This window comes from Gymnoscopelus microlampas (genome assembly GCF_963454915.1).
Source record: "Gymnoscopelus microlampas genome assembly, chromosome: 18".
Classification (NCBI taxonomy): Eukaryota; Metazoa; Chordata; class Actinopteri; order Myctophiformes; family Myctophidae; genus Gymnoscopelus; species Gymnoscopelus microlampas.
Genome location: NC_139955.1, coordinates 23,749,248 through 23,761,693, shown reverse-complemented (window position 1 = coordinate 23,761,693; position 12,446 = coordinate 23,749,248). Strand labels below are relative to the sequence as shown.

General features: G+C 41.8%; 2 protein-coding genes across 3 annotated transcripts; one reads left to right on the top strand and one right to left on the bottom strand.

The window, feature by feature from the left end:
* Positions 1–182: 182 nt before the first annotated feature.
* ttc9c (tetratricopeptide repeat domain 9C) lies at positions 183–3,564 on the bottom strand. Of its 2 annotated transcripts, none has more exons than XM_084085811.1 (4): positions 3,481–3,564; positions 2,129–2,455; positions 1,482–1,664; positions 183–1,296 (listed from the first exon to the last, which is right to left on the bottom strand). In XM_084085811.1, exons 2-4 carry the CDS (start codon positions 2,448–2,450, stop codon positions 1,094–1,096), a joined length of 708 nt encoding a protein of 235 aa, XP_083941937.1. In that variant the 5' UTR covers positions 2,451–2,455; positions 3,481–3,564; the 3' UTR covers positions 183–1,093. The 2 variants fall into 2 exon arrangements, with proteins under 2 accessions (XP_083941937.1, XP_083941936.1); XM_084085810.1 differs by having other exon boundaries at positions 2,129–2,470; positions 3,481–3,559.
* A 2,791-nt stretch (positions 3,565–6,355) lies between these two features.
* On the top strand, positions 6,356–8,818 carry map1lc3cl (microtubule-associated protein 1 light chain 3 gamma, like). Its single transcript, XM_084085887.1, has 4 exons — positions 6,356–6,525; positions 6,730–6,785; positions 6,876–6,982; positions 7,377–8,818. The coding sequence occupies exons 1-4, from the start codon at positions 6,468–6,470 to the stop codon at positions 7,561–7,563; spliced, it is 408 nt and encodes a 135-aa protein (XP_083942013.1). The 5' UTR covers positions 6,356–6,467; the 3' UTR covers positions 7,564–8,818.
* Positions 8,819–12,446: the final 3,628 nt, after the last annotated feature.

The window sequence follows — 12,446 nt, the reverse complement described above, 5'->3', positions numbered from 1 at the left end:
GTGCTCAGGATTTTGCAATGTGTAATATAAAAAGAAATTGAGACAAATGTGGCTTTTTGTGGCATATAATAAAAGAAACATTTAATGTCTGTATTGTGTTTACTGTATCTTTTATCTGATACTGTTATTTGCAATCCAAGGCTTTATTTATGATCAAATAATTTAAATAGGACATCCAAGAATTGACATAACTTTAAAAAATATTTATTTCAACTAAGTGAGCACATGAAAGGAACATTCACACAGAAATGTATACAATCACAATTTTGAAGGCATGAGAGGGCTTTGAGCAGTGCACTATACAGTCTTTTCAGACAGTCCATGTAATGTTCTGACCCTTGATTTTCATTTTTTCCATCTTTCAAATATCATCTTTTCTGTCCTGTTGCTAGGCAACCAGATATCTTGTATGCCCTTTCTGAGCCATCTTCAGCAGCACCATCTTCTCCACTCTACCTGTCCCAATATCCTCCAGAACTCCCTTGAGTGTAAACCTCCTTCAGCTCAGATACAAAACTCTCTTCATGCACACCTCAAGGCTGTAGGAAGGTGTTAAGCATAATTTATGCTTAGGCAAAGATTTGTTGTGCGACATGTCACTAAATCACAAAATGTGACGGAAAATAAAATGGCACTGCGACTCATGTCAATGTTTTTGTTGAAAAAGTACTAGCTGGCCTGAGACCTTCACAGATAATGTGCAACATTTGCAGGGTTAATGCAGTTTGATCCACCCATACCTTACTGTATCCGTCTGTAGAAGGCAGATGGATCACATTTTCTCCCAACTGAGTGGTAAGCCGGATGCACCAGATTCAAACCCCAAGTCTCGACGGTAGTGGGCAGAAACTTTATCCACACGCCTTCCAGACGCAGAGGTCAAGAGGTTTAAGAAGAAATCAACAGGGTGCTCAAATACCAGTACATCAAGCTGTCTAGCGACATGTTGCACAACACTTTGCTAAAGCATAAATTAGCCTTTAGCAAGCTGGGACAAGTCATAACAATATCTCAGTCTTGTTTTGTGTGATCTGCTGTGTCAAACAGCAGTCTCTCCCTCTCTCTCTCTCTCTCTCTGAGAGGGAGGCTTGTTTTACTTGTTTGCGACATTTAACTGGCAGACCCCCGTCACCAGCTGGCAGACTCCCTCACCAGTCCCATTGCTCTGGTTGACCCCTTCTGCTAAGCTGGTCCTTGAGCTGGAGGAGAACATGCCTTGATACATTGCCTTCTCCTTCACCAAATCCTGGTTCAGCTTCTCCTCCACCCTCTGCAAGTGTTTCCTCACATTAGCATCTATAACAGACGGAAAGTAGAGTCAAGTTGCGCCTATCAACCCACTGTATGCCGTCATTGGCAATCAGCTGCCATTCACACTCTGAGACATGCATACACAATATTCCTTACATTTGTGGAGACATTTTGTATGAAGCCCCTGTTCCCCTGTTAAACAAAATAGAAAGTGTCACATCCTTTCTTACCATTCGGCTGCCCCCTGCTGGCCTGGACGAGATACTGTTTAGCAGTATGTGCATCCCCCAACTCCAGAGTAGCCACACCAGCCCTGTAGAGCGCTTTGACGTCTGCTGGCCGCCACTGCAGGACACGCAGGCTATACTCTTGAACACGAGCATAGTCAACACTTGGTCTCTGGAGCAAACAGGCTGAGATAAGAGGGGAAGCAGACACATGGGGAGGGGTGATTAAAGTAGTAGTAGGAATTGGCAACAAATCATATCAACCCACGCATTAGCTACACGTATGCACAACAATATAGCATCGTTATTTTGGCAAGTGAAATAATGCAACAAGTTGTTGGCAAGGTGCATTTCTACCCATGTTAAATAGCAGAAAAAAGCGGGAGTCCCGCACACTGTCTTCACTTACAAAAAAATCTGCCATCTGATGCGGGTTCGAGCGAACCAAAACGTTGTACCTCTACCAAAAAGACATTTGTAAGTGCGGGACCTTTTTCTGCTATTCAAGTTCATTACTCCGATGCGCCTGTCCATCTCCGTAGGTGTACAAAAGGACTTTTTTCTTCTACTCATGTTAAATGAAATCCTCTACTTGACAGTAATTGGGATTTCAGAGCGAACACTGAAAGTATTCATAATTTAGTACATGCCTGCCAAGTTGTTGTAGCAGTCCACTTGTGTTTTTCTCAGCAACTCCTCTTGTGCTGGTGAAAGAACGGGCATCTCCGGTCCAAACCCTTTCACTGCCATCGTCACATCGGTGTCGATGGCTCGGAGGAGCAGCAGAGCACGGTGATAACGGCCGATGGCTGAGCGGAGGGTCTTCTCTTGGTAGAAAGCGTTTCCTTCCATTTTAAGCTGGGCTGCTTCTTGTAGCAGGGCATCAGGTTTGACCCGGGTGGATTTAGGCTTAATCTTTGTCAGACAAGAACTGTTGGCTGCCTCTGTCCCAAGCACCTCTGGACCTTCCATGTCAGCTGTGGACCAGATTCCTAGATTATAGTTAGGACTAACTGAATCTAGAATAATTTGTTTTGTGGAAAAACATGTTCTGTAGAAAATAGTGCCAATATGCTCATTTACACTTTGAATAATAATCAAGTCTCATTCTTCTGAGGTCACGAGGTCAGTTTGATTTATTGATTGAATACTGTTGTTTTGCAAAACAGTACTAGACTTATACAATGGTGCTAAAAGGTTAACACAAAAAGCGCTAAGGGCTTGTTTCCATTGTGGTCCCATGTATTCAATTCATGGAGACATTTAAAGACATACAATGATAAACAAGACATCATCAACACTAGCGATACAAACGTATACGAACTTCACTTTATACAGGGACCAGTTACAAATTGCAGACTGGTTTTATGGCGGTTTTGAAGGAAGGTAAGGGATATTAAACTCTTCTTTATTTCTTTAAAGTTATCATATTTATGATTTTTCGTAACCTGGCCTTTTATTCTAAGTGCAATTCAATACTACACTTAAAGTATCAAGAGGGCCCCCTTCCCTTGAAAGATTGTGCATCTCAAGTGGTTTATGCCTTATTCTTTTGAAAGTATTTGGTATCCTCAAGAGTCATGACGTGTTTTGCCCACAGTTCATCAGACATGACTGTCGTTCAATAATCCCCTGCGACAGCACCAGCTGTTGTTATCACCAAAACGTCTGCGATATGAATGCATTGAAGAACGTAAACAATAACCCACCTCCAACATTGACAGGATCTGCATGGTGGCACATGCTAGTTTGTGGTTGTTTGTGTTGTGCGAGTAAACGGTTGTAAACCAGTGGCCATAGTTTAATATATTTGGCTATAGTCCAAACACCAAAACAATCATTATTTTTCACAATGATTGTTGTTACCCACAAAAGCCCACAAAAGACATCAGAACTCGCGTCCTCACACATATTTGCTTGCTGTAACTAACCGTGCATAATAATGCATGCTGAATTTACGTCAATGATACTGTTTCAATATAAAATAATAACAGAATCTCACCTTGCAGACAAATGTGTGAATTGTACAATGATTTACAAACAAGTTGTTCACGTTGACGACATGATGGGTTGATCTGTTCCTGGTTCTTCTTCTTCAGTGGTTGAGACGTCTGAACCTGCTGGTTTATACTGCCACCTAATGGCCTAGATGTGTCATAGCAGGGTAAACAGCAGCTAATAAAATTAACAGGGGATACATTGTTCTAGCGAGTGTGTAGTACACCTAGATTTGATGCCTGCTATGACCTTTATTTACAGTCAGTGTATACCTCCATGCAGTGGTGGCACATCAATCAGCTGATCAGTCAGTCTATCAAATCAATATAAACTAAAGGGCCCCAGCATGATAGTCTGTTTTGCAAAACACAGTATTGTACTGCAGAGCTTATGAAACTATCTCATATATTGATTGACACAACTTGCTTTTTTCCCCTCTATCGGAGAAAAGGATGACAAAAAGTTATAGTTATATGGCTCTGAGCCTGACCTCAGACTTAGACCTTGAATGCTAAAACAAAACACCTCTCCATTCTTCACTTTGTGTCTTCATCAGTGGTGGACAATGTAGCCTACTCAACTCAACCCCAGTAGCCTACTTGGTTCAAAGACTGACTCAAAGTATTGACACTTCTGGTCAAGATTTGACCAGAAGCAACTTTTGACAGAGCAACTTGCACCTGTAGTCGAGTAATATTTAATATTACTCGACTACAAGTGCAAGTTGCTCTGTCAAATTTGTACTTGAGTTAAAAAGTAACCTACTATACTGGAGTTTGGCTTTTTTGGTTAACTGTCTCCGTCAGGCCGAAAGCCATGGCGGAGACTGTTTTATTGCACCCTGGTGTTGCAAACAGATGGGGGGACCCTGGTGCGATCATCAGCTAATCTAGCCTACTCATACAGACTTTCCAAACATCACACCATTAAACAAAACAAGTCTTTCAGATTTTTCATGTTCCATCCTAATTGACTAAGATTGGCTTCCAAAGTTTGCAGGAGTGCTCCATTTTGAACAAAATGCCTCAAATCATGAACAAAGCGTGAGATTTTTGTGAAATCTTGCAGGCACATTCTCACTATAGGCCCAGGAATGACCTATAACTGCACCCATTTTAGTAAACCTTTGTATGCACACTCCCTAGATGCTTAAAAACCTTTTCCCTGCATTTTTCACATCTGCCTTTTATAGCGCCACCAGGAGGCAGACTTATGTAAAACATTTTTTTGTACTCCTTTTATCCAAATTTCAAACAAATCGGTATTCGGTACACATGATCTCTCAGTCATGTGATCAAGACAGATCTGTTTTTCCTGATTTTTCCATCCTGATTGGCTAAGATTGACATCTGACGGGAGTGGCCCGTTTTGAACAAAATGCCGCAAATCATGAACGCAAATACATAGCAATTTGGGGGTCCTTGGCACTAAAAAGAGAACTACTGACCACCCTGCTGAGCCTAGTGGTGGTGTATAGTAACTAAGTACTTTTACTTGAGTATTGTATTCAAGTAAAACATTTTTGCAAGCACATGACTTTCATTACATTTCAAATGGAAATATTATACTTTTGACTCCACTACATTTCTTGGAAAGGAGACATGGGACCCAAGCTATGAATCAACCCCCTAAATCCTATTTCAAATATAGTGAATATAGCCAATCTACACGCTCACAACGCTTGTGAGCTTGTAGATCTGCTATTTTCTTTTGAATACTTGAGTATTAACTTGAGTATATACTTTGTCCACCACTGGCAGAGCCCAGTGCCAAGTGCACGTCAGCAGAAATACTGAATAACTGAATTGAGCCCACCTTCACACCAACCTACCTCAAGGGACCCACTGGCACTTCATTACAAATCACTGTACCTTGATCGATGGTCCCTTTCCCATCTCCTCCTTTCCTCTCTGTTTAATGAAGTCCATCATTCCTCATTAATTGTAAAGCTTAACCTTGTGGAGTTGTAATAATGTGTTATTTTTGGCAAGCGACACCGTTGTGCCAAAAATATAAATGAACCTGAACTATGTGGTCATTGGGCAGCTATAGCTGAAATGTCCGGGGGGAGGGTGGGGGAGTCTTCCTGATGGGCCACATTTTGACACATTTTGGACCTCAAATCAATTGATGGGGGATGCATGTCTAACTGGGGACATAATTGTTGTTTGATGCTGGTTTGATTTTACCAGTTTCATAAAGGTAAATGTAAGTCAATGCAATGTCTGATGGAGGATAGATAGTGGAGCAAGGTTTACTGGTGGTGACACTGTTATCTAACGGCCTTATTATTATGTTCCATTTTAGGCTTCTCAGTGGTCAGGAGGCCCTAATTACATTTGCATGGTTGGGATGGCCTAATTAAATGTGTGCGTGTATACATGTTTGCATGTGTATTTGTGTGTATGTTATGTGTGTGTGTGTGTGTGTGTGTGTGTGTGTGTGTGTGTGTGTGTGTGTGTGTGTGTGTGTGTGTGTGTGTGTGTGTGTGTGTGTGTGTGTGTGTTTGTGTGTGAGTGTGTCAGCAGAACCAATGTCTCAGCTCGATGTGAGAACACTCTATGAGGTAACTAGTATGTGTGAAGCTGGTCTGAACTAATGATAAGGGCACACGCGCACACACACACACACACACACACACACACACACACACACACACACACACACACACACACACACACACACACACACACACACACACACACACACACACACACACACACACACACACACACACACACACACACACACACACACACACCACATGCTGGTCACCAGGACAAGGAGTGTGCCTTTGTTTGTTGGTGTCACATTTCGACCCCTCCCTGCCCTGGGCTATAAAAGCCAAGTGGAGCCAGCAGTCCAGTGGGGTTTGCTGCCTTCCACCCGAGGGGACTACTACCGTCAGCCCGGGCAAGACCACCACAAGTCACACGACTACCTCCATCACCTCTGGTCTCAGCAAACCGCCCCAAGCAACAAGCAACAAACATGGCACCCTATGAGAAATCCATGGAGATGATGCCCTTCAAACAAAGGAAATGCCTTGGTAAGTCATTCAGAAAAGTTCTTATCTCAGATCAAGAATCAAGAATGGTTTAATTGTCTTACTCATACAGGTCCAAGCAGCAAAATATTGGTGGGATATGTTCCATAGAGACTGAGCTAACATAACAATACAATACACACAAGTTTATTCTTTGAGTTTTGTCTTTGGGTTCTTCTTGATGAAACCAATTTCCTTACTTTACAGCAACAAGACAAGATGAAGTGTGCAGTATTCGCTCCAAATTCCCAAACAAGCTGCCTGTGAGTAGCTTGTATTTATTTGATCAGCAGTTAGATTATGCTTTGTTGGATTGCACTGCCTGTTGATCACCAATGTTTTTGTGTTTGCAGGTAATTGTGGAACGTTATATCCGTGAAAAGACACTTCCCCTATTGGACAAGACAAAGTTCCTTGTTCCTTTCGAGCTTACAATGGGTCAGTTCCTCTGCCTGCTCAGGTAAGGATATGAGAAAGATGTGTGTGGGTGTACATGTGAGTGAGTGTGTGCAAGTGCATCGTTGTCTCAGCTCTCAGTCTCAGTCCATAGTGTTTGACCTTGTAATCAGCTATTTGTTACTCTTTTGACAGTTTTCTCCTCAGTATACTCGATATACAGTACAACAGCACAGCAATTATCCTGAGTGTTAATTTAACTCTGACAGTGAGGTTGGGTCTTTACAGGTTTATGTTTATATTGCAGCGTTACATTAACTCTGGCTTTTACTGTGTAGCATGGACTTGCCATTAGTTATTTTCATTCTCACTTTGTTTGCTCGGTCCTGACATTAGCGGACCACATATTGCTCTACATCTGTCATTCCCTCTCACACCTTCCTTGTCTTTCCTATCAGGAATAAGATTTATCTGGAATCAACCCAAGCTCTGTTCCTCCTGGTTTCAGAGAAGAGCATGTCCTGCATGTCTACCAGCATGGGTGAGGTCTATTCCCAGCACAGCGACAAAGATGGCTTCCTCTACATCACTTATGCCTCGCAGGAAATGTTTGGGGCTCACCCAGGGGCCACGCCACCCTGCTGAGCCCAGCACCAAGTGCACCTGAGCAAGAATGAAGTAAACTGGAGGACTGGAGTAAAACCCACCGAGCTGAGACAGGCAGAACTGAACTGAACTGAAGTAAACTGAACTGAACTGAACTGAACTGAACCGAACCAAACCAAACCAAACCGAACCGAACCAAACCAAACCAAACCAAACCAAACTGAACCGACAACCCAAGTTAGTCAGGTTTTGTCCACTCTCTGCCCTACCTGCATACCAACCTACCTCAAGGGACCCGCTGGCACTACAGCATTACAAATCAATGTACCTTGATGGTCCTTTTACATCTCTTCCTTTCCTGTCTGGCACTTTGACAAGCTAAGACCAGACAGAACGGACAGGAACGGACAAAATGATACATTCTTTGATTGATTGATTGATTGATTGATTGATTGATTGATTCATTAGATTCATTGGACTGATTTGTTCCATTAGGAGGTAATATAAAAATACTCTTAAGATGGATTGCATGGAAAGTCAGTAGATTGATTAGCGTGTTGCTCCATTGACCAGACAAGACGCTTTGTGGGGCGTTAACGCCACCACAGCCTGCAAATCATTTTAGATAGGAGTTGGATGCTCTACCAAAGACATACGATGAGGATTGTGTTTTGTGAGTACTCTGAGGTCAGTCCTGAAGCTTAAAGAGATACTATGACTATGATTTTCTTTCTCTTCATGTATGCTGGTTACAATGTGAGGATACCAAAAGTTCATACGACAACATTCACTACATATAGATAGCATTATTAGGACTACAACTGTTATTATTATTGTTTATCGATTAAATTGATTAGTTCGGTTAACTGTTGTACCCCCAATCGTTATTGTAACCAGTGCCTGTCCGATGACGAGAAATACAGCCTGAAATTCTAAGTATCGAAGTAGCCCTTTCAAATATCCAATTCAGCCCTGTCCCTGCCTCCTGAACCTCCATTCCTCCTTCTCCCTCTCCTGTCTTCTGTACCGTCATCCACCCCCTTCTCGAAGATTCACTGAGCGTCTGTTGGTCGTCAGACTCGTTCGTAGCACTTACTGTGTTTTCTCCCTCCTATTTTCCATTCTGTCATTCCCTCAAAAAATGTGAAATTGTGCTCTTGTCTTGTCCTGCACACGGTTCATTGGAATACACTCAGTGATGACTTAGGCATTGGTTTTATGTCAAGCTGATGTGGTTTCTATCCAGCTGTCAAAATTTAAAATAAAGAAATTCTCATTCTTTTAATATATTGGCCTTGATAGTTTGATGCTTTACTTTTTTTTTAAATGTATGTGGTGTATAAGATTGTGTATAGGTTTAACCACTTCAACCCCAGCATCCGTATTATAATTTTGCTAAAGTCTTGCAGAACAACAAGCACACAATGCGTCGCAATTCGCTATTTTCAGCGAAGGTATTTAATGTAGTGTGAAAACAGAAAATACACTAGTATAGAGCCCTGAGGGACTCTGCTCAACATATGGGGTTTAAGTGGTTAAAGGCCTTGCCTTTGTGACCACCAATTTTACATGAGACTGTACTTTTTACGTTTCTACAGCTAACTGATCTGCATTTATTTAGTCCACATTTTTAATCCCCATACCTGATGAAAGACAGTCAGCCGTTGATAGTCAAAGTGCTGAAAAAGGGTTTTATTCAAACCACCAACAGCTTGAGTAAGACTGTTATAAAAAAAGAACGAATAAAGACTTGATATTAATGCTGTTTTAGAACATTCGTATGTGTAGAGCTTACATGTATGAATGTTCTAAAATAGAATTCTAATCAAGTCTATAGGAACTCTGGATGAGCAGAAATGGCCTGTTATGTAAACCTATGCCTGTGTTACCATGGAAACCCAGTGTTATTTGAATATCGTACAACTGCATTCAAACATGACCACATGCAAGCAGACACGCACACACACACGCACGCACGCACGCACGCACACGCATGCGCGCGCGCACACACACACACACACACACACACACACACACACACATTCCTCACCTGGGTCTGAGATGCCATCTCTGTACACATAGCCATGTTATGTAAGCCTGACCTAGTCAACTATCTGCAGGGGTCAGTGTGTCAGAGGGGGATGGGTAGAGTACAAGAAGGCTGAGAAGCTGGAAGTATTTTTAGACATTGCAAGGACAACTGTGACCCATAAACTGGAAGAGAAGGGGAGATTGACAGAGAGAGACAAAAGAGAAAGGAAGGGTGGGCAAGAAAGGGAAAAGGAGATGAAACAGAAATGGGGAAAGGTTGTGACCCATAAACAGTGAAGGAAAGAGAGGGAGAGAGAGAGACAGAAGATGATATAGACGTACCAACAGAAAACAGGAAAAAGGAAGTGGGGGTAAAAGAAAGATAGACAGGAGGAGAACTGGGGAAAGACAGCTATCTCAACACACCCATTCTCCGCTCACTCCACTGGCTTCCCGTCTCTTCCTGGACCGAATACAAGATATCCCTGTTAACTCATCAGTGCATCCACGGCAACGCTCCTTCCTACCTCAAAGAATTAGTCTCCCCACAACCCTCGACTCGCAACCTCCGCTCTTCAAACACTAACCTCCTCAAAACCCCCAAGACCAACCTACGTACGTACCCCCCCCCCACACACACACACACACACACACACACACACACACACACACACACACACACACACACACACACACACACACACACACACACACACACACACACACACACACACACACACACACACACACACACACACACACACTTCACACTACTTTGGGAATTCCAGCAACCCAGTGAATGTTGCCAAAGCAAAATAAGGAGACCTTGAGACATTCAGTGTGCTGCTACCAGCAATAAATTATCTATTTTGACAACAGTGGAGTCAAAGTTATGAGACGGAAGTATTCTATTTTTGTGCTATGTGCATGCCCCCACCGCCACCCACATTTCATCAAAGGTGTGAAGAACACCTTTACATAATCAGATAGCTGGCATGCCTCACAAAACGCATTGTGAAATAGCTAAATATGTATTAGTATTAGTAGCTGATGAGTCATCTCTATAGTAATCTCTATAGTCATGTAATATAGTCATCTCTGCAGTCATATCTATAGTCATGCAATATAGTCATCTCTTATAGTCATGTACTTTAGTCATCCCTATAGTCATCTCTACAATCATCTCTATAGTCATGTTTTATAGTAAGCTCTATAGTCATCTCTGTAGTCATCTCTATAGTTATCTTTATAGTCATATACTATAGGTAGACTATATTGTCTACCTGGTTTGCGGTTTTCCACCCCCATTCTGAATCCCATAGACGTATTTAATATCGCGTCAAATAAGAACTGTGTTCCAAAAATAAACAAATGACCCCGGCGGTTTTACTCTTATGCTTATGTTCCCAATTGTAACTTGTATGCCAGCGTGGCTTAAAGGATAAATACGTGGTTCATAAACCCAGGGTTACAGGTTCAAAGCTCAGGTTTAGGGTTCAAACCTCCTGTAGAACATTTTCACTGTCCATCTAACTTCTAAAAGGTGGGTTAAGTATGACGTTCCCAATTGTAACTTGTATGCCAGCGTGGCTTAAAGGATAAATACGTGGTTCATAAACCCAGGGTTCCTGGTTCAAAGCTCTGGTTTAGGGTTCAAACCTCCTGTAGAACATTTTCACTGTCCATCTAACTTCTAAAAGGTGGGTTAAGTATGACGTTCCCAATTGTAATTTGTATGCCAGCGTGGCTTAAAGGATAAATACGTGGCTCATAAACCCAGGGTTCCTGGTTCAAAGCTCAGGTTTAGGGTTCAAACCTCCTGTAGAACATTTTCCCTGTCCATCTAAATTCAATATGGTGGCCGGGTTAAGTATGACGTTCCCAATTGTACTTTCCATGCCAGCGTGGCTTAAAAGATAAATACGTGGTTCATAAACCCAGGGTTCCTGGTTCAAAGCTCACTCAAAACAACTCAAAAACAACTAAACAAAAACTGAAAGGGTAAAACAACTAAAGTGAAACTGTGGTCAATACAAACTGGTGATGGAAAAAAAAAACAATAAACAATGAAAAAAACACTATACAAAAAAAGAAAAAACAAAGATGAAATTAATGTGAAAAAACGGCTCATAAAATCGCAAAACAGTAAATAAAAAAAACTTTGCATAATATCTAAATTTCTTAAGCTCCTCCCCCTGGAGGTGGACTCCCACCATGCTCCTCCCTCTCCTACCGGAGCTAAAAGAGGGCGTGAGGAGGGAGGCGGGCTTCATCCATGCTTCTCGCCTTAAAAAGACCAAAAATTGAGATCTTCCCTGACCAAGATTCAAACCCACAACCATCCGCTTGTGAAGCCTATGCTTTTCTCTTGCACCACCAGGCCTTTCACATTAATTAGGATTTTGAGGTTATATTTAAAGTTAAAGCAAGAGGTGACAGGTCAAAAGATGAAAATCCACAGCAAACACCTCTACCCCTTACAGAATGACTAAATCTACTAGATACACCCTCTGATGATCAGGGAAAGGGTTCATTATGCCACAACTGAGATTTAGGTTGTTTAAAACCATCTGTTAGAAAACCATTACTCTGACTGAGTCTGAACCCAGATTTACACCTTCATTGAAAGCAAACAGAGAGATGTTTCGTAATGTCATAAAAATTAAAAACCCTTTTTGTCATTTATAAATTCCTTAGTTTCAGATGATCAAAACTATAGCAGTTTTGGTGTTAAATCAAGTAGGCTACATTGTTCTCACTTTGGACTGGACATTAGAAAATATGTCTGTAAAGTGTTCAACTATAGTTCCTCAAACAGAGCTGTATTATGACCACAGATCCTCTTTGATTAGCTGAATTAAGTTTGAGAAAATACCACTTTGCACTCATGG